The sequence below is a fragment of the Hibiscus syriacus genome, unplaced genomic scaffold, assembly GCF_006381635.1.
Source record: "Hibiscus syriacus cultivar Baekdansim isolate YM2019G1 unplaced genomic scaffold, ASM638163v2 tig00112688_pilon, whole genome shotgun sequence".
Taxonomy (NCBI): Eukaryota; Viridiplantae; Streptophyta; class Magnoliopsida; order Malvales; family Malvaceae; genus Hibiscus; species Hibiscus syriacus.
The window spans coordinates 243,559-267,527 of NW_024063384.1; the positions used below are offsets into that span (position 1 = coordinate 243,559).

Here is a 23,969-nt window from a genome sequence, read left to right on the forward strand (position 1 = left end):
TTTTCTGTTGGCTCATCATCGTCTAACTGGTCAATACGAAAACCGGAATTTGGTGCTGAAAGTTATTGGGATTTGGATTAGAGAAAGGTTGTGGGTTTTGAGAAAAACTTAGTTGATTACTACCCGCTACTGACCCAACAATACTACTTCTAGGTTCAACAACATACAATGTAACATCATCTTGTGAAACACTAATGTAAGCAATGAATCGTTCAACATCTTCATTGTCGGTTAACAAATAAACTTTACCATTTCTCTGATAAGATAGCCTAAATCCACTTAGGGGCTCTAAATTCAATTTATTTGAAACACGTAGCATTAGAGTTTCATAAGTTAACTTTTGTAAAGACAATTTTAGTTGAAGATTCATGGGTAAAGGCATATATGTAAAACACCATGAACATTATCCCATGACCCTCCAAAACACAAATCTATCCAAACATGATCAACATTAGATGATTTCATGGTTGTAAATTAATTTACTAAACAGACGAGCTGCGAAACTAAAACCTGTTGCCGGATTGGGAAGGATGTCGTTGGATATAGGAACGGATGTCGCCGGAGAGAGTGATAGATGGAGATGGAATGAGTTGCGATTTAGGGATTTAGTTTATGATTTGCTGCTGTTTCGTAGTTATATACCAAAATTTCAGTGTTGTGATTTACAGATTCTCGTTGCGATTTACGGATTATCGTTGCGATTTACAGATTCTCGTTGCGATTTACGGATTATCGTTGCGATTTACGGATACGCGTTGCGATATACGGATACGCATTGCGATTTACGGATACGCGTTGCGATTTACGGATACACGTTGCGATTTACGGATACGCGTTGCGATTTATGTGTTCGCGTTGCGATTTTCATATTCGCGTTGCGATTCTGGAAAATCGCAATGCGAATTTGTACTATCGCATTGCGATTTCAAGAATCGCGTTGCGATTTGGAAACTGATTTGCGATTCTGGGGATCGCGTTGCGATTTTTATTTCGCGTTGCGATTTTGTTGGTCATTTTGGCAAATCCAAAAAAATTGGTTAAAATCGTATATTATAAGGCATTTTGGTCACTGAGGCGATTTTCTCTAAAATAAATGGTAACAGCAGTCATCAGATGAGAAGACAACCCATGTCGCTACAAGGAAGGGAAGATTCTGGAAGTTCATCCATCTTTACTGTGACGGGTTTACTTTACCATTAATCAATCTATTGATAATTACAATTACATCTCTGACCCTCATGGTACGATTGGTTCACGAAATGTAAGATTACTAGTGGGAAGGTAAGATTACCATGGAATAGGATTACTGAAAATGTTATATTTTGTGTTTGGTTGATTTAACATGAATGCAAAATTACTGTGTTTAGTTAAAGGAATAAAAGATTATTTGAATGTATATTTAATCAGATTGTTATTATTATATATTTATTTTTTTAACAAGTTAGAAAATATTTATATATTTTCTTTAAAAAATTTAAATTATTTTTTTATATATATTTTTTTACAAAATTTAAAATATAAAAGATTTAATGAAAATGTAAAATTTTATTTTTAACATCTGAACTTCATATAAATTTTAATTATAGAATTTTTTTGTAAATCTAAAATAGTTTAAGGATAAATTAGTAATTTAACCTTCGTAGAATTTTTATTATTCAATGACAGAAGAAATATATTTTTGAAAAGAAAAAAAATTTAAGGACATTTTAGTCCAAAACACCGGTAATCCAACAATACCTAAGGAAAGGAAGATAATGACATTCTCGAAAATATATCCCAAAAAATATACTATTAGTAATAAAACATTACCAGGAATGAAATTTCCGACCAACAAAATATAGGAATGTAAATTTTATTATGAAGAATCTCATATTTCATAAACCAATTAATCCCTCAATGAAGATCTCATCATCTCACATCATGTTGACCAAATTAGTCCATTAAAACATCAATCAGAGGTTAATCCTTCCCTTTCCCATTTCAACAAACTTCATTTACATTTAGCTAAAATACATCCTTGGATGACTCAATTATACATTTAATAATAAATATTTCATATTTTTAAAAAAAATTATAAACAAAGCATTCAATTTAAACATTATTATAAACACATTGCCAATAATTAAATATAAAATAAAATAATAACATAATATGATATGATAATAATTTATTATCAAACACATAATTAAATAAGGCAGTATTTTTTTCTTACCTTACATTTACAACATAATTGAATCATTCAGCCAACCAATTGAGACCAGACATTCGATCGGAAAATCGACACAGATTTTGTTCATATGTCAACAAAAACACACAAACGTATAGAAAAACCAAGATTACATAATATCTCAGAATTCAGAATTTTGTGAAACAAATGTTCCAGGGGCAAGAATCTACAAGAATGCATAAATTCAAAAACCAAAACCAACCTTTTTTGCAAATAACCATTGTACATAGTAGACAAAGCAGAATAGAATATTGAAGCACCAATCATAGTCATATTGAACAACAAACAGGGATGCCTGATACCGTATAAACTCAGTTCTCATCTGTTTGAGAACCATTTCCGGATGTCGAGGACGACGAATTCCCTCTGCTGGACTGAGATCCTGATGCAAACAAGCCATTGAATGGCCATGGAAACGAGAACCTTCTACCGCTTCTCCCGTCCCCTTCACCTTCTTCCCCACTACCATGTCCGTGAACGTTGCTTTCATTCTCTCTCTCTCTTTCTCTCCGGTTGCTACTACTCCTTGGCCTATCGGAATCGAGCTTGGATTCATCAGCGGGAACTTGGTATCTGCAAACTGGACATGAACTATGAAGCTCCAGCCATGGCAATATACACCCACTATGGAACTTATGCTTACATGGCATTTCCTTTGCTTCACTACCAAACTCGAAATCATCTAGGCACACAGAACATTGCAAATTCTCCTTGATTTTTACGGTTGGCATGGCCTCAATCGCCTCTTTTTGTGCTGGTGGCGTCCCATATCTGTTGGGGTCATTTTCCGCCAAGTGCTGCAACAATAAATCTAAGCCAGGACCGCTGAGATAATCGCCTATAGACCCTATATGGTTGGTGTTCTGGTTTTGACCACCCTGGACAATGATAGTTTGATTGAAAGGATTGATCCAAATCAGACGCTCGTGTTCCCTATCCCGATTCCGATCACTATCCCTATCCCTATCATTTTCGGAATTCTCGGTTTCAGATGCCATTCCATCTCTAATACCTTGAAGCAACTGCAAAATCGTCGCAGAGCTTCTTCTTCTACTCCTCATGATGGATTCGAGCTCTCTGTCCAAGTCCGTATCACCTCCATTACGAGCTTCACCATCAGAATTCTCACCATCCTCTTCATCAAACTCAAAACGTCTAAGTCTTCTGCGGCGACGGGGATTACCCATCATACCCAACAAGATGGGCGCCCACAGCGAGAGTGCATGATCATATTGGAAATTGGAGTCCACATCTTGAGCACCGTCTCCCGTGCCACCATTCATTTCTTCAACAAACCCACCTTGACAAAACGGGCATTTAATTTCAACTTCCATTTCCGGAGTAATCACTTGAGAGCACCGGTGACACCAGTACCTTGCTGCCACTGCTTCCTCCATTATCTTCCACGCCTTCCCTCCGCACAAATTACTTTTCCTCTTTTACTATCTCTTTAGGGTTCTATCACAAGCAAAGAGCAAATAAACATGATTAGAACAAGTTACTGTCAACTAAAATGGAAAGCAAATCTGCCCCCAGAGATGAAACCTTTTTTTAATGATTTAGCAGATCTACATAAATAATTCCCCAAACTCAATTCCCAGCCTATGATTCCAAGAAAAACAACACAAAAATTTCCAGAATTCAAAGTCTTCACAATGAACACTAGATTCCAACAGTAAACAATTTGCTAAAGAAAAACACTTTTTTAGCAAAATCAAACAGCAGCGAAGAAGGATCTGTGATACTGAAACCAACAGACTTCAAATTCCCAAACCAAAAACATGAATTCCCCCCAATAATTTTGAAAGAAACCCAAATCTGTGCAATAATTAACATAAGAAAAGAAAAGATTTCAGACACAGAAACATACGAAGAGATGATTTTGAATTATTCTTCTTCTTACCTTGAAATACAGCAAAGAAATGAAAAGGGAAGAAGCAAGAACAAAAAAGAATGGTATATGCTGGGGGATTTTGATTATGTCCAAAGAAGAAATGAAATGGTAATAGTTGTACTTTTTCCTTATAATATATATATATATATATTATTGTAATTATTATTTTATTATTGTAATAAGATAAATCCAAACGCGTTGTTTGTCTCTCTTCGGCTTAATCAGGGGAAATGGTGAAAATAATAATAGAGAAATAGGATATTTATAAGATTAATTAGATAATAAATCTTTCTTAAAATGTCACGTCGTTAAAATAATAGTGTTGATATCTTAAAGATTAAAATATAATAAATCAGTAATATATAACTAATCAAAACTATTTTCTAAATCAATGAATAAAATTAAACAAAATCAGATTCATCTATGTTTACGTGTGACATGTTATAAGGTCTCACAATTTAAAAATTTCATGTATCAATGTCATTTAAGTCAGTCAATATATAATCTGTGTCTAACTATATAAACAAACTTCTTGTTTAATTCTTAAAAAAATGACAGAAAAAGTTGAAAATGTCATAATAAATTTTGATTAAAAAACCTCATAGGTCACTAGTAATTTTAAATTTGATAAATTAATTATTACTATAAAATATTTTAAATATCTCATTTTAAAAAGTAACAAAAGATTTATCCATCTTTTGGGACGGGCTTGAATAAAACATAAAAATAAACGACAAAACTTATAGTTTACTAAAAAATTAATGATTATAAATGGGTTATATGACCCAAATAAAATACACTTGAAGAATGAAGGGCCATGCAATAGAAACCTTAAGCTCATACAAGAGCAAAGATCAGCATTTTAATGGCAATCTTGAAGATCCAACACTACCTTGAACAGGACAAAGCAACGTGGCGGTAGCCACCAAACCTTCCAATTTGGAGCCAAGACGCAAAGATTCGTTGATGTTCATGTTTGGCCGATAAAATAGAGGGTAACATGAACCTCCAAAACAAAGGATTGTCAAATAAGCAACTATGACTTTGTAAAGATATAAAGAAAAAAAAGCACCAGTAAGATGCCCACCAGGCAGACAAACAACAAAAGGAAACCACAAGAAGTTTCAAAATGGTGGCTCAGGGTCACCACACGATATCAAGAGACCCGCGCCATCATCGGAAAGAGAGGAAACGACGATGATTTTGGTATTGAAATTCTAGATTTCTAATCACGTCACAAGTTTGTTTTTTACACCAAAGATCTTACCTCCACTTACCCTATACATATGGGAAAAAGGGACAGCCATTTTTTTTTTGGAATTCGGCTTCGGTAATCCTAATCAACTAATCATTCCATTTAATCACAAGCACGGTTTCAAAAAACGTTCCGCGGCCGCAATTTCGTCCGCGATATAGCGGTTTCGCCGCCGTCCGAGTTACCCGCTACACCCACAATAGCGCCCGCGACGATCGCAATCAAGGTAAACCCGAAATAACCGAAAACACGACCACGATTTGAAACCCTGATCACAAGTAAAAACTCCCCCACAAATCTGTCAAAATGGGGAAAACACGAACAAAAGGCGGCATATTATTTCTGTTTTCTAAAGGATTTTCACAATAGAATTTAGATACATCTCAAGGGCATCACTCATATGTAATACCAAGCATGTTCAAGAGGGAGCTGTTACCACGCGCCAATATGGTTTCTGATCTACACCTTTGAGCTAAAAGTGTAACAATGTCCAACTAACTATAAACCCTACAAATCGCGAAATCCCTATTGAGTTTACTCTATTTCTAACAAGATAAACTGAAAATCTAACTCTACTAGCTGCAGCTACATCCTGGGAAAAGAATGACAGAGCAGGAACTTCTACAAATCCCACTCCCACCAGTATCTCAGGCCGTGCCGAACAAATTTAAGAAGCTTCAAAACCAAATGTAGTGATATCAAGCTGATTTTTTTACAGCTGTGGTTGAATTCAAAGAGAGACACTTTTTTAGTATTCTCCACCTGCAATTATCAAGTATTGGTTAAAGGCGTCGAGCAAAGTGATGGACTGGCAAAAAGGAAAATATTGTAACCATTAATTAGCAGAGCAAGCCTGCATTATATACTGTTGTGCAATGTTCAACAATCTAAAATAAAAAGAACCAAACTAATGTATTATGCTTAGCCTCATTAATTGATGAACTATGCCATGAACAACCACTAAATTGAAAGCTTACAAATCCAAGTAGATGAAAAAGTAGCTTTATGGATCATCAAAGCAATAGACAACACATTTAACTAAACATGAGAGAAGATACTGCAAATTGTATTGCCGAATCCATGTAGAAAAATACAAGAAAATCAGCAAAAGCAATGAAAAACAAGTACTGCATTATGAACTGATAAGAACTAGTTTTTTAACAGTTAACTAACTTGGTTTGCTTATTTCAATATGATAGCCCCATAATGTTTAGAAAGGCAATTTCTTCAAATGAGCCGGTGCACGTTCAGAACAGAGAGAAGGTACAAGGATTAGGAACTGCATGAATAAACAATAATTGTTTAGAGGAATGGTGAAAAGCACACTCCACCACGTCACCAGAAAAACTTGATTCTTATAGAAATTGGCCAGAATCTTAAATGTTTCTTTTACATTGTTGTGGTTAACAGAATACAATTCTGTTTTCGAGCTGACAATCAAGTGGGGTAATGTCAATAACTTTCAACAATCAAACCAAATAAGCATGAAGCTTTAAACCAAAACCATGTCAATCTTCAAACTCAGAACACCTGGTCGACAAGAAAGGACGTAAAATATTCCTTGCAGAAAAAGAATGTATGACTTCAGACAATGAAATGCAACTTCCCGATAGTATTATTACCATCAAAATATAACTCTATATACAGAAATTCGAAGGGAAAATAAGATGCTTACATGATTAGCCAGAATGATACCTACCAGGCGACGGCTTTAGCTAAGAACTCTCGGTTTGTTGACGGTCTTCAAGAAGAGGAGAGTAATGAGATCCTACAGCGTCATCAGAATCACTGTTGGAGCGCTGTCTGGAATTGAGTAGGGTTGGTGGGTTCAGAAAACTATTTCTCACATCAAAATCAGGTTCTCGCAGATTAGCACAACTATCTACATACGAAACTCCCAGTCTATATATTTGAATCCATAACAGGGACGAAAAGAATCTTACGCAAGACCCCAAGATCTCCATGGCAAGCGTTAATCTGAGCGAGAAGACGAACACCATCTCATTACTTTGGTTGGACGTGCTCCAAATATCGCGGGAAAATAGGAAAAACCATGAAATGTCGAGAATAATGGCGCAGAAGAGCAAAATGGCGTAGGTTCGGCCCAAGCTCTGACTGCTGCTCGCGATGGCAACCAAAGCGAATAATGCGATCCCCAAATTCATCAGCGACGCACCGTTGTATAATGCGCCGAGGGATCCGATCAGGGAACATCCAATCTGATCAACAAAGGCAAAAGGAAACCCCAGATTTGTTGTGATTCTAATTCCCAGAAGGAAAGGGAAAAAAGAGAGAGAAAGGAAGGGGGATCACTTGGATGTAAATGAGGATGACAGCGACATTGAGGAGCCTATCGTAATCGTGAAGACAAGCTTGAATCCCATCTCTCGCATTCTGAGAGCAAAAACAAATCATCATCTGCTGTTATTCATCCAATTTTGATTGATCGCTTCTTCAGAGCAATCAAATCAAACCCGATTCTTTTTCTTTTATCTTTGTTTCTAACTGACACACCTTTTCCTTAGGTGAAAAAAAAGTACATCTCGGAGACGTTTTACTAGATTTTAGTTGAGTCGGATGCTACGTGGGTAAGACATATCTCTGGAAAGGCGCATCTCCTAGAACGTGATTTAAAAATGTGTAAAAAATTGAGTGTTAGTTTTGTAAATAATATTAAAATGAGGTCTAATATGTAATGGAAATATTAAAATAATATTAAATTGAGTGCTCTACTCTGCCAATTGTTGCGGCTGTTTGATGCGGACTATCACACAAAAGCTGCAGTTTTCTTCAATATGCACTTCCAACTAGCTGATAAATTGATTTTTGTGTTTGATTTATAGTGCGAATATATTTAATATAAATAAATTTTGATTCTTTCATTGTGTTTTCTTAAACATTGGGATGGTTAAGCTTACATGAGTAAACTGGAGTGTAGATACATCCATGAAATCCCCGTATTTCTTGGACTCGTTAACAAATAATTTACTTCATGTCATGTAGAATGCATGAGAATTCAGTTATATATGGCATGCAAATATCATATGCAATGTATTGTATTTCTTATGTGGAGCACCTGTGTACATGTATTATGCAGCATTTGCATCAATCAATGAACAAAATGCCACACACAGCTACAATACGAACTCTGTGATCCAGCCATTTGACATTCGGAGATACTTTTCTGATAGTGACTAGGAGCATAACGAAAGAAAGGGTATTAGGAAGCGATGACTGATATCGGGATTCTTTTAGCTGATTCAGATTCGGACTACCCTTGAGCATGCTTTGCCTGTCACATAAAAGTGGAAAGGTTTTCCATGCTTGTATTGCGGAATGTTGTACCTGTAAGCAATATGGATAAAGTTATGATTTTATATGAGATCTCTATAGGAGTTGCAGATATTGGATGTGAATTCAAGATGTGCTGATAGCCTAAAGTTTATTATAAGCGCTACATTTATGAAAAACGAGTGTCCATTGAAAAAAAGAACGAGGTAATTGGAGGACATAAAACTGTTTCACTTTCTCTTGGAGAGATTTAGATCTCCTGCTTATTGAATATTTAACTTATATGGTAATGTATGTTAATGTGTATGTGTGTGTGAATGTGTATGTGTTTGTATATGTGTATGTGTACGTGTATGTGTTGGTCTTTCGAGGTGTGACATATCCAAACTGAATCTGTTTATTAATCGATAAGTAAAAAAAGTAAGACTAAAAAGGAGGAGAAAATTAAGGTAAGATTAATTTCGTTCAGAAATTAATTACAATTTAATATTATTTACAAAACTACATCATTTTAATTTACAAAACGTGTAAAAAGGAGGGGACGCTTTTAGAATTTAATGTCTAGGTTTTGCCTCAAATAAAGTTGATTTTTTTAGATAAATATCACTCTAATAGAAATTAATTACATATTAGGCATCATTTTAATATTATTTACAAAACTAATACTTAATTTTTTACACGTTTTGTAAAGCGCATCCCCGAGTTACGTCTTATTCATGTGGCATCCGACTCAACTAAAATCCAGGTAAATCGAGTCCCTGGATGCGTCTTTTGTCACCTAAGAAGAAAGGGTACTAATTTGAAAAATATTGATCAAATAATGTCAAAAAGAGAATATTAGAGAAAAATGGTGTGAGTTAAGTCAAATCTTACTGAAAGGTAAAAAAAGATTTTTATTCCTTTTTGAAAAAAGAAAGGGCAGGGAATACTAACCTATTTCTCTTCCTCTCTCCTTTTTATTTGCTCTTCTCAAACTAACTTTTCCCTCTTCCTCCTAATGACAGCAAACCGTTTTTTCGATCGGTTCGATTAGTTTGTTTTATCAAATCCATTATCCAATTATGATATATAATGGATTAATTAAAAAATAAGTGTTAAAAATATAGGTATTTCATGTTTGGGTCCCTTATTATAAGGTCAATTCATTAATTCAGATATAAAAATGAGAAAATAACCTCAGTGACTAAAAATACCTTATAATATATGAATTTAACCAACTTTTTTTTGGATTTGCCAAAATGACTAACAAATTCGCAACGCGAATTCCAATTTCGCAACCCAATTTCTAATTTCGCAACGCGAATATGTAAATCACATTGTGATTTTCCAAATTCACGTTGCGATTTTCCAAATTCGCAACGCGATAGTCAAATTCACAACACAAGTCAAATTCGCAACTCGAAAGTCAATTTCGGAACTGAATTTCAAATTCACATCGCGAATTTAATTTCGTAACAGGTTTTAATTTCGCAACACAAATGTTTTTAGTATATAACAACGCAGCAGCAGCAACTCATAACCTAAATCCCTAAATCGCAACTCATTTCATCTCCATCTATCACTCTCTTGGCGACATCCGTTCCTATATCCAACGACATCCTTTCTCATCTCTATTTTTTTTACATAATTTTATTTCTATATAATTTTTCAATGATTTCTCTTCCAAATTATCAACTATCAACTTAATAAAGGTATATTTTTCTCTAAGTTAGTGATGATATCTAGTATATAGCTCGTTTGTTTAGTAAATTAATTTACAATTTGTATAATGAAATCATCTAATGTTGATCATGTTTGGATAGATTTGTGTTTTGGAGGGTCACGGGAGAATGTTCATGGTGTTTTAAAATATGTGCCTTTACCCATGAATCTTCAACTAAAACTGTCATTAAAAAAGTTAACTTATGAAACTCTAATGTTACGTATTGCAAAGAATTTGAATTTAGAGCCTCTAAGTGGATTTAGGCTATCTTATCAGAGAAAATAAAGTTTATTTGTTAACCGACAATGACGATGTTGAACGATTCATTGGTTACATTAGTGTTTCGCAAGAAGATGATGTTACATTGTATGTTGTTGAACCTAGAAGTAGTGAAGTTGGGTCAGTAGCGGGTAGTAATCAACTAAGTTCTTTAACCCAAAATGTAATGGTTCCACCACAATTTCATCACCAAGCAAATTTTGTTTCACCACATTTCCAATACCAAACACAATATCAAACACAATCTCAAAACCCACAACCTTTTCCTAATCTAAATCCCAATCAACTTTCAGCACCAAATTTCGGTTTTCGTATTGACTAGTTAACGATTATGAGCCAACAGAAAAAATTGTGAGTACTAGTCAGTATTCGAAATTTGATCTTGGTCAATATCCGGACTTTGATCTTGATCAATACTCAGATTTTGATGATGTGATGGAAGAAGAAACAGACCCTGCATGTAATGATTTTAATATTGGTCAATACCCAAATTTTGATGATGAAACAGCCGCTGCCGAGGAATATGTTGTTGATGATAATGAGGAGGAAGTTACGACTGTGAATGAACATATTGAACATCCATTCTGTAATTCATATAACCCTGAAGAATAAAAAAAAAGTCCCCGAAGAAAGAAAAAAGAAGAAAATACCACGAAGTATAACTGGAATATGCCAGAATTACTTCAGATACCGGAAGAAGAGTTGGTAAAGATATCAGTTGATTGTTACACAAAAGTTATTCGTATCAAGAAAGATGATTGTTTTGATACAAAGGAAGACTTAAAGATAGCTTTGTATACGAAATGTGTGGAAGATGACTATCAACTAAGAGTTAACAAATCAAGCAAAGATCGTTTCGAAACAAGGTGTATGATTGACAAAAACTGTACGTGGCGTATGATTGCAAAGAGGATAAAAGATTGCGAAATGTTTCAAGTTAGGACTTTTATTGATAAACATACATGTTCAAGAACCCAAGTTTTTCCTCATCATAGATAGGCAAACAAAAAGGTGTTGGGTGGTTTTCTGGCTGAGTTAATGTTTTTGAATGGAAGGGTATATCGGGGACATGAAATTATGACTGACATGAATGCTCGGTTCAAGATTAGTATCTCATATTCTCAAGCTTGGAGAGCTAAATGTTATGCCTTGGAATTGTTGAGGGGGTCTCCAGAAGCATCGTTTGCCCAACTATTGGCTTATTGTCACAATTTAAAGCTGAAAAATCCTGGGTCGGTAACTCATATCAAAACAGATAGAGATGGACGCTTTGAGTTGTTGTTTATCGCCATTGGTACTGCGGTTAGTAAATCATTATAATTTTGTTGACTCGTTTTTGTTAGTTGCATGCATTTCACATTTAAATGATTATATTTCTCGTGTATATGATTTTGTAGATTCGTTCGTTTGTTACTTGCATGTGCCCAATTATTATAGTTGACGGAGCACATTTAAAAGGTCAATACCTTGGAGTAAACTTATTAGCAGTAGCCATGGATGCTAACAATGGGATACTGCCAATAGCTTACGGGGTTGGCAAATCTGAAACCTCTAATTCATGTACATAGTTTATGGGGCATCTTAGGGATTGTATAGGTCCTATTAGCAATCTGACAATCATATATGATAGGGCAAACTCAATTGACAACGTTGTTAGAAGGTGTTTCTCATATGCTTTTCATGGACTTTGTGGTGTTCATTTGTACAGAAATCTAAAATCAAGGTCTGCTGGTATAAAAAACCACAAATGGACATATTGGAAGGCTATAAAAGCTTATCGGGAATTGGATTTTAATAAGTATATAAATTGTTTAAACGTGTTTTGCTTCAGTGTGCTCAAACACTAGAAGATGTCAGGTTTGAAAGATGGTCAAGAGTACATCAACTTGGAGCAAGATATGGTTTCATGACGTCTAATAGTGCAGAATCAATCAACGCTCTAAGTCGTCATTCCCAGAAATTACCCATTACTATGTTAATGGAGTTTTTCGAGCCTCTATTCAACAGTGGTACTACAAGAAAAGAAACCATGCATGTATTATTTCTTTAAATTCGTAACTTATCATATATTTTACTAAGTATTATTTATTTAAATTTACAGGAACATTGGAACGTTGTGTTACACCATGGACTGAAAAAAAAATAACGAAACGTGTTATGAAGTCAACGTCCTGGAGAGATGAACCATGTTTAAACACTTTGTTTAAGTACTGGATAATAACTTAAATGGGCTTGTCGATCTAAATGGAAAGACGTGTAGTTGTAAGAAATGAAAAACATCTGGTTATCCGTGTGACCATGTTATAAAAGTTGCTCTTCATCTAAACCAAGATGATTCAAGCACATACGCTATGGATTGCTACACTACAGAAGTATATCGACAGACTTATGCCGAGATTGTCTACCCATGTCCACATCCTTCTGAGTGGGACATACCAGATGACTTACAAACAGTTTTTCCACCAGTCATGGACAGCAGGCTACTTGGCCAACCAAAAAATCATGATCGTATACCGTCTAAGGGTGAAGAGAAGAGGATATCGACATGTAGTCGGTGCAAGGAAAGTGGTCATACAAGGTTGACCTGTGGATCACCAGTTCCATCACAATTATCTTTTCCTCTACCAAAAAATGGATCCTCATCAAAATCCAAAGCTCATATGGTGCCAAGCAAAAGGAAATCAAAATCGCAATCAAAATCAAAACCCCAATCACAACCGGCTTCACCTTTTGGGACTTATTAACTTAGGTGATTTTTAAATGCAAAAGTTGTATTATGTTTATTTTATGTGTGAATGCATACATTTTCAGTTAGACATTCATTAGTAACTTGAGTTTGAACATTGCTATGATCTGTTCAGTTGTTATCATGTTGGGATTTTCTCCTGTGTTTGATTGCTTGGATAGTTGTTCTCTTGCTTCTTCAAGTGTCCTTAGCTTGTATTTATAGCTTGGAATGTGTTTGATGTTGTATATACCTTGATGTTGTATGTTTCGATCAACACGAAAGTCAAATTCGCAACGCGAAATAAGCGTTGTGATAGTCAAATTTGCAACGCAAAAGACAAATTTGCAACGCGATAGTCAAATTCGCAACTCGAAATCACAAACCGAATTTGACTTTCGCATTGCGAATTTACCTTTAACATGTCTTTTTTACCTTCAACATAATGCAGATTGAAAATTAAACAACAAATCAATTAAACATTGTTGTGGGTACATTATTTGAACATTGTTATGGGTACATTATTTGAACAAATAATGTTTCGGACTTCGTTAGAAATAACCCTTTTTCATCGGATTAATTTTGTTTTTGTGGGTACATTATTTGAACATTGTTATATATAAATTTGTTGTGTATGTATGTTTTGGTTTGATTATATTGTATGCATATTTTCATTCAGATGAGATGAGCTGTGTATAACAAAGCAATATATCTCTTCCATGTGAGTACTTTATTCCAACCATGTGACAAGTGTGACAACCCCATCAACTCACAACTCAGCTTTGAACTCAATCAATATTGTCTTTTAGCTTGATGGTTCATAAAACATGTTACTTGAACAGTATGAATCAATTATGCAATTTTCATGTTCAATTTAGCACTGCATTTCAAATTCATTTCATATGTAATTGGAGTTTGAATTTAAATTTCAATTTGAGTTTGAATTTCAATATAAATTTCGGCTCCACTATAAATATTAGCCCAAGCCAATATGCATGTTATCATTGATTATTCCTAATTTCCATTATTTTTTTTCAACTTTAAACGCGAGGGAAATCCTGACCATCGTATTTTTTGGTCAACTTTAAAGCGTCGGAAACGTTTCGGGCGTATGATCTGGGTGGTATACGAGAAATGCAACAAATGGCAACTAAAAATCTCGATAATTGAGGGCTACAACTTGTAATAATAACAAAAATAATAAGTCCGAAATGCTTTTGAGTACCACCCAAATCATAAGTCTGAAATGCTTCTGATGCTCATCAAAATCCAAAGCTCATATGGTTCCAAGCAAAAAGAAATCAAAATCCAAATCTCATATGGTGCCAAGCAAAAGGAAATCAAAATCTACAACTTGAGTTTGAACATTGATATGATCTGTTCAGTTGTTATCATGTTGGGATTTTCTCTTGTGTTTGATTTTTTGGATAGTTGTTCTCTTGCTTCTTCAAACGACCTTAGCTTGTATTTATAGCTTGGAATGTGTTTTATGTTGTATATACCTTGATTTTGTATGTTGCGATCAACGCGAAAGTCAAATTCGCAAACTGAAAATCGCCTTGCGAATTTGACTTTCGTGTTGCAAATTTGTACCTTCAACAGGTGTTTTTTGCCTTCAAACATAATGAGCTTGAATTTTTTAGAAACAACAAATCAACTTTTACAAATCAATTAAACAAGAAAAGAAATAATTCTTATTTACAAATCAAATTAAACAAATCAACTTTTACAAATCATCTTTTACAAATCAATAAATCAAAAAATAAATTTTATTTCCTCATCAATTAAACAAATCAACTTTCAATATTAAATTCAATTAAACAAAGAAAAAAAGTATACCCCAGACTGTTGTTTATGCACAAATACATTTCACGCAGCTCACTTCAGGATTAACCTGCAGAAACTAAACATTTGCTAAAACAACACTTTCTATACATCTAAAACCAACAAACAGCAAATTACTGAATTCTAGGTACTTAACCAAATATTTTCAAACCAATTAAAGAGTACATATAACAACACTTGCTCAAACTTATCATTGTTTATGTACAACTTTCAACACGCAGATGCAGGTAGGCAGCGTCTCGCATATATTGATCTGGCCATATAATACCAAAACCACAAGCCTAATGCAGCTCTATCTCTATCTGTGGGAGGTAGATGTTGTATACTTCCTATCGTCAAACGTTCCAAGCACAACCATACGAGAGGACCACAATCCCCTCTGGCTCCATGCGTTTGTTGTGGCGCAGTCTCGTCTCTGATCATTGTAATTTTGAACTTCTTTGGCTTCTTGTTTCCAGAATTTATCCAATAATTAAGAGCAATCAAGTATTTAGCCAAATGATCGCTCAATCCCTTTGTAATAATATCTCTCAAATCAGACAATGGTATGTAATTCAATATGCTGTCATATACTATTGTCTTCAGGGATGGGAGCTGAAGCTCGACGAGAAGCCAATGACGACGTTCCAAAATAGGGATAAACACCTGCAATCATAAATAATTGCGCACATCAAATAAATTTTATGAAAACCTTTAAAATATTCAAAAAAATAAATACTAACCTTATCGACCTCCCACCACGCAGGATAAAGTTTAGCTTTTCCATTAGCCAACTTATATGAAGCATCTCTCTGATCCTTCAAGTGAGCTGCGTGAAAAGACGTCAGCATAATAGTCCATAGAGTATTTTTTATTTTCTTCAATTTCCTTATTATTAGAAGACGTGACACCCATGCATCAATATGTTGTTTTATTAAAAAATACATATATTAGTGAATTTATTAATAAATTTTTAAAAAAATTAATCAAAATACAATATAAGAAGAATATAAGACTTACCACCCCTTCGAGATAGCCATTATCTTCAACCCCTAATAAAATACCCTACCAAGACTGATCAAGAAACAAATGATATACATCGTCGATTTGGCATATGTCAGAATAACACCCCTTGCTCCGCTCATATAGATAAAAATCAACTGCGGTCTTAGCCCAAAGGGTATTATCCGTAATTGTATCTGGTAGTGTTTATCTCTCCTCCTGAGGAATGGTACTGGCCGGTAACACATACGAAAGCCAACTTGCAACCATTATATCGGGCACGGGAGGGGGTTTATCAATATGTCGACATATGACACCATGTGAATCGGGCTCTTAAACGGTGGGCAGGACCACTTGAACGGTGGGAGGGGATTCTTCGATGATGAGATGGGCCTCTTTAATGATAGGAGGCGCCTCTTGAATGATGATAGGTGCATCGAGCTTATTCTTACGGAGTCTTGGTACTAGTGGGGTGAACGGAGACGTACTGGCACGTGCACGACGTCTGATGCGTGAACCCCGTCATGCAAGAAAAACCCGACGTAAAACATATACCTTATCAGGCCGCTGAAAATAAATTAATATATAAATCAGTAAATAAATAAATAAATAATACCGAAAAAAAGTTATTTGCATTTTTAGTATAGTATCAAACAAATTTACCTCATTGCGTAGAGTATTAACCTCATTATGCAACAATGAAACAATCTCGCGTAGAGCGGCAACCTCATCATATAAGGTAGACACCTTATCGCGTAGCGCACCATTGTCATCGCATAAAAAATCCACCTCACCACGTAAAGATTGAACCTCATCACGCCGTGTACCATTATCTTCACGTAAAGTACCGACCTCATAACGTAAAGCACCAACCTCATCACGTAATTCCCCTAACTCATCCCGTAGAGGTAGAGAACAAGGAGATAAATGTCGTGGCCTCTTTGCTGGTCGCCTATCATGAGGTGATGGTGGAGAAGAGGCTCGATAATGTGATGGAATAGGTGATGGTGGAGGTGGAGAAGAGGCTCGATCAGGTGATGGCTCCGGGTGTCGAGCTGTAGAATCGACCCGATCATGTGATGGCTCTCGAGGTGGGGGTGCTCATCATCTATCCCATCAAAAAACCGCTTACTAGCTTGCCACCAATCAGTGGCAAGCTCAGCCTCTGTAATGGATAGTTGGCCACCTAAATATATAAAAGCTCAAACAAAGTTAAACTTGTACTAGTAATAACTTGTTTATATGGTATTATTTGTGTGTTAACTTACATCATTCATCGTCGTATATGGGAGTAACTCTTCCCAATCTAACATGCGGATCCTCTTCCAGGTAATAGCCCTAGGAATATCATTTGATCTTTTTATCGCATATGTCCGCATGCTGGGGAAAGCCTCAAATATCCAAATCTACAAACAATATAATACACAAACATTAGTAATTGTTAAATAATTAATTATAATTTTGGAAACATTATAATATAAAATTCTTACCTTAAATGCCCAAGTAAAGTCTGTTAAAGTGTATTTAGAACCATCGCCCCACAAACTTTTTCGGTCCTCAAAGGCAGACGACAACTTCTTCCAAGTAGCTTTCCATAGATATGAACCCCACAGAAACAGGTTCCATGTATTTAGGTCCTCTACCAATAATATTAGGTCCTCGGAGATTGGTTGTCTGCCCTCTTTGCCTAAAAAGTCGACATGCAAAAGTAATAAATGGCATACTCGGACAACATCAAGGTCATCCATCCGAGTAAACCCATCTTTATCAAATAATCTCTTCAAGTCGTCGACGTGTATACTTGGCTTCGACTTTGCCAGCTCGGGAAAAACTCGATATAACCATGATGGGCGGGCGATATGACTAGTGTACCGACCTACATCATCGTGTCTGAAGCGTAGACCGGTGATTAAGCAAAACTCGTCCCGCCCAAAACAAGTATACGCCGGTGCCGGAGGAAAATGAAACCATATCTCCTCATCACCACGTTGTACCCCCTCGGGTAGATCGTTAGTCATGAAGAAACAAATGTGTCAACATAGCATCTCCACCCGTATGTTGCACTTTCAACCATGGCCCGAAGCAAGTATCCTCAAACAATTTTCTTTGTAGAGGTGTAAGCATCGACACAATTTTAGTGTCTATGCTTAATTTATTCCTTAAGGTCAATGCAGCTGAAATTTTTTTGTACAAAAACAATAAACATACCAAGTTAGATATACCAAAAGCTACAAATTATACACTATAAACAGACATGATATTAAACAGTGAAAACAAAGCCAAATATGTTTCGAACTAGCACGGTATTCACCCAAGTCATTATTCCATCATAGTTCACAAAATGCATCAGATAACATTCCAGAAGTAAGCACTTATATAAATATTTAAAAGGACAACATATAGGTTTAGTACAGGTTCAAGGACAACATAAAAAGTAGTAGTTTATTCTTGAAACTTAAATTAGCAACACTGTAAAGTTAGTATTTGTCTTTATTTTTTGGTTGAAGTAATGCAATTCATTCAAGTTTCAATTTGCATAATAAAAGAAGTTTCTGAAACTTAAATTCGCGTTGCGAATTTGGTGTTGCGATTTAGGGTTACTTCAACAAAAAGACAAAACAAAAAGACAAAACAAAGACAAATACTAACTTCACAGTGTTAAAGACTAAACAGTTTAGCAGTATTGGCAGCAACCGAATGAATTCAGCAATCTCAGTGAAATGGTTAATCTAATAATAATACAAAAATTTCAAAATAAAAATAATTAAAAAACTAACCCTCAGTGGTTGATTTTCCATTTCTGACCGTGAATGGTTGTGAGGGTTGCTATGAGAGATGGAGATAGACAGATTTCGTCGGAGATAGACGGATTTCGTCGGAGATGGGGACGGATTTCGTCGGAGATGGGGACGGATGTCGCCGTAGAGAGTGAGAGATGGAAATGGGACTGATTTATGCTTTAGGGTTTTAGGTTAGAGATGATTTGCGATAATATTGTTTACATTTGTGTTGTGAAATTAATATTGTGTTTCGCGTAAAAACATTTGACTTTCGCGTTGCGAATTTGACTATCGCGTTGCGAATTTGGAAACTGAGTTGAGAAATTGGAATTCGTTTTGCGAATTTGTTGGTCATTTTGGCAAATCCAAAAAAAATTGATTAAATTCGTATATTATAAGCCATTTTTTGTCACTGAGGTTATTTTCTCTATAAAAATATACATCTAATAAAAACATAACACGTGATATTTTAAAAAAACTGAAATTTCTAATCTTAAACCAAACTTTATTTTTTTAAATATTTAAAAAAAAGAATTCTAAGGTTTTTTTAAATATTTTAGTCTAAAATTTTTAAAGTTGATTTAGATATTTTAATTTAAAAGTATTTTAAATCTCTCTCAATTTTAAATTAAAAAAATTAATCTCTCTCTCTAATTTTTTTATAAACTTTTACATAATATTTTAAACACTTATGTAATCTAAATAGAAATGACCATCCAGCTCAGTTGGTAGAGTACAATGTTCTTAACCTTGAGGTCGTGGGATCGAGTCTCATGGAGAATATTTCATATTTTGGAGGTCTCCTAAGGAAGTTGCTCTCAACCTAGTGTTGGGGGCAGCCTACTATCTTACCTCCCCCTTATCCCATTACATATGGGAACAAGGGACAACCATTTTATGTAATCTAAATGTAAAATTAATTCTTATTCTAATTTTAAACTCGGTTACTTTCACTTATAATAATATTAAAATTATAAACTAAAATACAAAAAAATAATAATTTCTTTAAAGAATTTTTTATTTAGAATGAAAGTAAGAGTTCAATTCAACAGATGATATAAAAATCATTAAAAATATAATATTTCATTAAAAATATTGTAGTCATATATACATTGTTTTTATTTTATTTAGAAATTATTCAATCATATTTAGACATTTGTTATGTATAAAAAATCAATATCATCATAGATCGTTCTTATTTACTCACTCATATATTAAATAACATACTATCTTTTATTCAAGAGGTATCTGTTCAATTTTAAAATTGATGTGAACTTAAAAGGTGTTTAAACCAAAATATTTAAGTCAACTAAATATAACTTTAAAATTTTGGAGCAAAATGTTAACTTTTAAAGTGTACATGGATTAAAATATTCTTTTTTATAATAGAGAGGCCAAAATAAATTTTTAGATATAATACATGTACTTATAATAAACTTTAATCATAAAAATACTAATTAAACTAAGATTTGATGAATAAATTTAACTAAATTTAAAGGTGTGTTTTAAATATTTTATTAGGGGATTTTAGTAATCAATCTTAGATTGGCAGGCTTAGGCCTTATGTTTTCCCATTTGCTAGTTTTTGTAAGGTGGGAGCAGCAACTGCCCAGATAGTCCCACCCACGTTGGAGCCTACTCATCACTCATCATAGGCTTAGCATTTTATTATTTTTGGTAAAAAAATCCAAAAAAAAAGTGATATGGAAGGGAACTCTGGAGGCGGCGGTGGCGGAGCAGACAAAGGAGGCGGAGGAGAAAGAGGAGGAAACGATGTGGAGCTGCTTTGCAAAACACTCCAGGTAGAACACAAGCTGTTCTACTTCGATCTAAAGGAGAACCCACGCGGTCGTTATCTGAAAATCTCGGAAAAGACGTCGGCCACCCGGTCAACCATCATCGTACCTTCCTCCGGCATATCCTGGTTCCTTGATCTCTTCAATTACTACGTCAACTCCGACGAGCACGACCTCTTCAGCAAGGAATTGCAGCTCGACAATAAAGTTTTTTACTTCGACATTGGCGAGAACCGGAGGGGTCGTTTCTTGAAGGTACGTCCCTTATTATTAGTATTATCTTCACTCTACCACTTCCATTTCTCTTTTTCCTTTTGGAATTTTGTTCCTATATGTGATGTCGAGTTTTAGTTGAATTGGTTTAGGGGATCGGATCTCTTCTTGAATTGGATGATGCTGTAGAATGACATTTTTTTTGCTACGAATAATGATCTCAGTAAATAACTAAGCCTTAGCCGTACAGCCCTTCGAATGTTAGTTTTTTTTCCTTATTGGTCTTCAACCAATTATTATAAGCATTGACCATTCCAGCTATCAAGAACCCTAGCCGTCTTGTAATTTATAGTGGTGAATAATATATCTTGTCTTTCGTCACCGAAGGTCTCTGATTGTTTTTCCCCCTCAAGTAATTGATGAAAAGCAACTGTCTTTCCTTAAATTCAATTTCCTTGTTCTTAGCTCGAAAAGGGGGTGGCTGAACAAGAACTTTTTACAATAACTGGTCTTGGACTTGGAGAATGAAAAGACCATGAATTAGCAGGTTTTCTTGGATATTGGCACCCAACATTCAGATGCACATCAATAATATATGCTGAGAGCAGACTCTAGAAACATTTTTTGTGTTTGAAATGGACCCATAGCATTGGATTCATTAATTGATCCTATAGTGGAAAACCTTTTACCTCAGATGAATTAATTTTAATATTCCTTGAGACATTGAATATTCTAAATGCTTTTTGCATGAGATCTACCTTGTTTCTTGCTAATGAAGTTTCTTTTTTCATACCTTCAGTTTAAAGGTGTGTTGCTGCTCCAAAGGGTTCCTTTATGAGAATGATACCGGCTCCTCCAATTCAATATTCTTTGTCTGAAATGTCATGTTTGATTCTTCCAGTCATCTAGTGTCAATTGATGCTTTTATTTCCAGGCAACAGAAATGCTTCCTTGAGACTCCTAAAGTCTATTTTCAATCACCAGAATTTTGGTCTATATTTCCTTCATTGTAAATGTGGCTGTTTGAACCTTGGATCAGCTTCTTTTCCTTTCCTCCAAGTAATTGCATGTTGAACTGAGGATTTTCCTTCCATAGAAATTTTATTAGCTTCTCCAATTAAATACTCATCTCCAAAGTCTGATCTTAGGTGCTTGCTTCTCTCACCCTTTTCTGCTAGCATTTATAGCTTTATTTCAGAGCATCACAATTGCTGTGTTGAAGGTTCAGATATCTAGTCTCTATCTCTCTGGCTTTGGTTTTAGTTCCTTTTCAGTATTCTGGCTGCTTGATGGGAGGAAATGAAAAGGAAACTTCGCTAGCTTGAACTTTGCAAGTCAACTTGTAGATTATGGATTATTGCTCAAATTTGAGATTTGTATTTTCCAAGTTTTATTCCTTCCAAAACTCTGCTAGTCTTATCTTAATTAGAGGATACAGTTGGATGGGTGGGGTTAGGTTTGTATTTAGTCAGTTTTGGTTTTCAATTCTAGTTCTTTTAAGGTTTTAAGTTGGTAAAGTTCTGGTTGTTGCCTTTGAGTCAATTCTTTTTGGGTTCTGAAGGCCTTTGTTTCCTGTTAACTTTTATCCCATTCGCAGTAGATGGTAATTTGTTTTGGATCTGGGATAGTTTGTTTTGAGGTGCATTGGGGTTTTTGTTGTTGACCTCTGTACTATGTGTCAATTGCTCAGGTATACTTTTAGCTGAACTGAGTGGGTCATTGCAGGTCAATTTACCTTTAGCCTTCTTGACCTAAGAGCATTTTTCTTTTTGCTCAGTGATGTAAGAGCCTTAGTAAAGAACCTCTTATAAACAACTTAATTGGTGTAGAAAAACATTGACACACATTTTTCTTACTATGTGCAAGATATCGTACCTCAACAGCACTGTCTTCATATTTGTCTAATTTCATATTTGAGCTTTAGAAGATGGGAAAACGCAAAAGTTATGAGTTCGCCATCTTCTTTTAATAGAACTATTTCTCTAAAGAAATTTTCTTTGAAGGTGTCTGAAGCATCTGTCAGCAGAAACCGCAGTACCATTATTGTGCCAGCAGGAAGTACCAGAGATGAAGGGTGGGAAGCCTTCAGGAACATATTGGCAGATATCAACGAGGCATCAAGGCTTTTCATAATGCCAAATCAGGTCTCTTTATGTTACATTCCTGTGATCCTCGCTTTCCAGTTTCTTCTGTTATACATGAGTTGCATATTTAGTTTCATTTGATCTTTCAATCTGATTGTTTTTTGTTGTTTATATGGACTTCTGAAGCAGCAAAGTTCTGAACCTTCAGAACACCTTGTTGGGCTTTCAGATGATGTCGGGGCTGGCTTCATATCTGGACACAAACAGCCTACCTCAAATTCTGATTTGAATGTAGATAGATCAGTTGAATTGCCAACACAAGACGAAATCGGTAACATGGGGGTTTCAAAGGTTATCAGAGTTGATCAGAAGAGGTTTTTCTTTGATCTCGGGAACAACAACAGAGGACATTTCTTGAGGATATCAGAAGTACTATTCTCCATTCGACTTTCGTTCTTTTCCTTTCATATTAAATATAATATGTGTGTATATATGAGAAATGAGATGAAAGGGCAGGCATGGACTATATTGGTTGATAATAGGATGGTTCAACATTGCAGGTTGCAGGTTCTGACCGGTCTTCCATCATTCTCCCACTGTCAGGATTAAAGCAATTTCACGAAATAGTGGGTCATTTTGTGGAGATAACAAAGGATCTCATTGAAGGAATGATCGGTGCAAATGTTCGAACAGTGGATCCACCTCAAAGGTGAATGGCGGCCGGTTTAACACGGTGAAATTGGTAAAATAAATAATCGTGATTCTGTCGAGTTTGGCTTAAAGCCTTCTATTAGTTGTTTGATAAGAAATGCAATTGTGCTGTTGTTGCTTGTGCTCTGCTCTGTTATTTTCATCCCACCTGCTCTCATTCAAGGCTTGGAAATAATCCGATTTTGA

General features: G+C 35.1%; 3 protein-coding genes across 5 annotated transcripts; 1 reads left to right on the top strand and 2 right to left on the bottom strand.

The window, feature by feature from the left end:
- Nucleotides 1–2,320: 2,320 nt before the first annotated feature.
- Nucleotides 2,321–4,217, bottom strand: LOC120182594 (E3 ubiquitin-protein ligase SIRP1-like). 2 transcript variants are annotated; one of them, XM_039187524.1, is made up of 2 exons: nucleotides 4,131–4,217; nucleotides 2,321–3,685 (listed from the first exon to the last, which is right to left on the bottom strand). In XM_039187524.1, the coding sequence occupies exon 2, from the start codon at nucleotides 3,622–3,624 to the stop codon at nucleotides 2,539–2,541; it is 1,086 nt and encodes a 361-aa protein (XP_039043455.1). In that variant the 5' UTR covers nucleotides 3,625–3,685; nucleotides 4,131–4,217; the 3' UTR covers nucleotides 2,321–2,538. The 2 variants fall into 2 exon arrangements, with proteins under 2 accessions (XP_039043455.1, XP_039043454.1); XM_039187523.1 differs by lacking the exon at nucleotides 4,131–4,217 and adding an exon at nucleotides 4,094–4,129.
- Nucleotides 4,218–5,941: 1,724 nt separating this feature from the next.
- Nucleotides 5,942–7,871, bottom strand: LOC120182595. The gene is made up of 3 exons (XM_039187525.1): nucleotides 7,690–7,871; nucleotides 7,076–7,595; nucleotides 5,942–6,138 (listed from the first exon to the last, which is right to left on the bottom strand). Exons 1-2 carry the CDS (start codon nucleotides 7,792–7,794, stop codon nucleotides 7,092–7,094), a joined length of 609 nt encoding a protein of 202 aa, XP_039043456.1. The 5' UTR covers nucleotides 7,795–7,871; the 3' UTR covers nucleotides 5,942–6,138; nucleotides 7,076–7,091.
- Nucleotides 7,872–20,596: 12,725 nt separating this feature from the next.
- Nucleotides 20,597–23,883, top strand: LOC120182601 (transcription factor Pur-alpha 1-like). 2 transcript variants are annotated; one of them, XM_039187530.1, is made up of 4 exons: nucleotides 20,597–21,030; nucleotides 22,992–23,132; nucleotides 23,259–23,501; nucleotides 23,633–23,883. In XM_039187530.1, exons 1-4 carry the CDS (start codon nucleotides 20,683–20,685, stop codon nucleotides 23,783–23,785), a joined length of 885 nt encoding a protein of 294 aa, XP_039043461.1. In that variant the 5' UTR covers nucleotides 20,597–20,682; the 3' UTR covers nucleotides 23,786–23,883. The 2 variants fall into 2 exon arrangements, with proteins under 2 accessions (XP_039043461.1, XP_039043462.1); XM_039187531.1 differs by having other exon boundaries at nucleotides 20,668–21,030; nucleotides 23,262–23,501.
- Nucleotides 23,884–23,969: the final 86 nt, after the last annotated feature.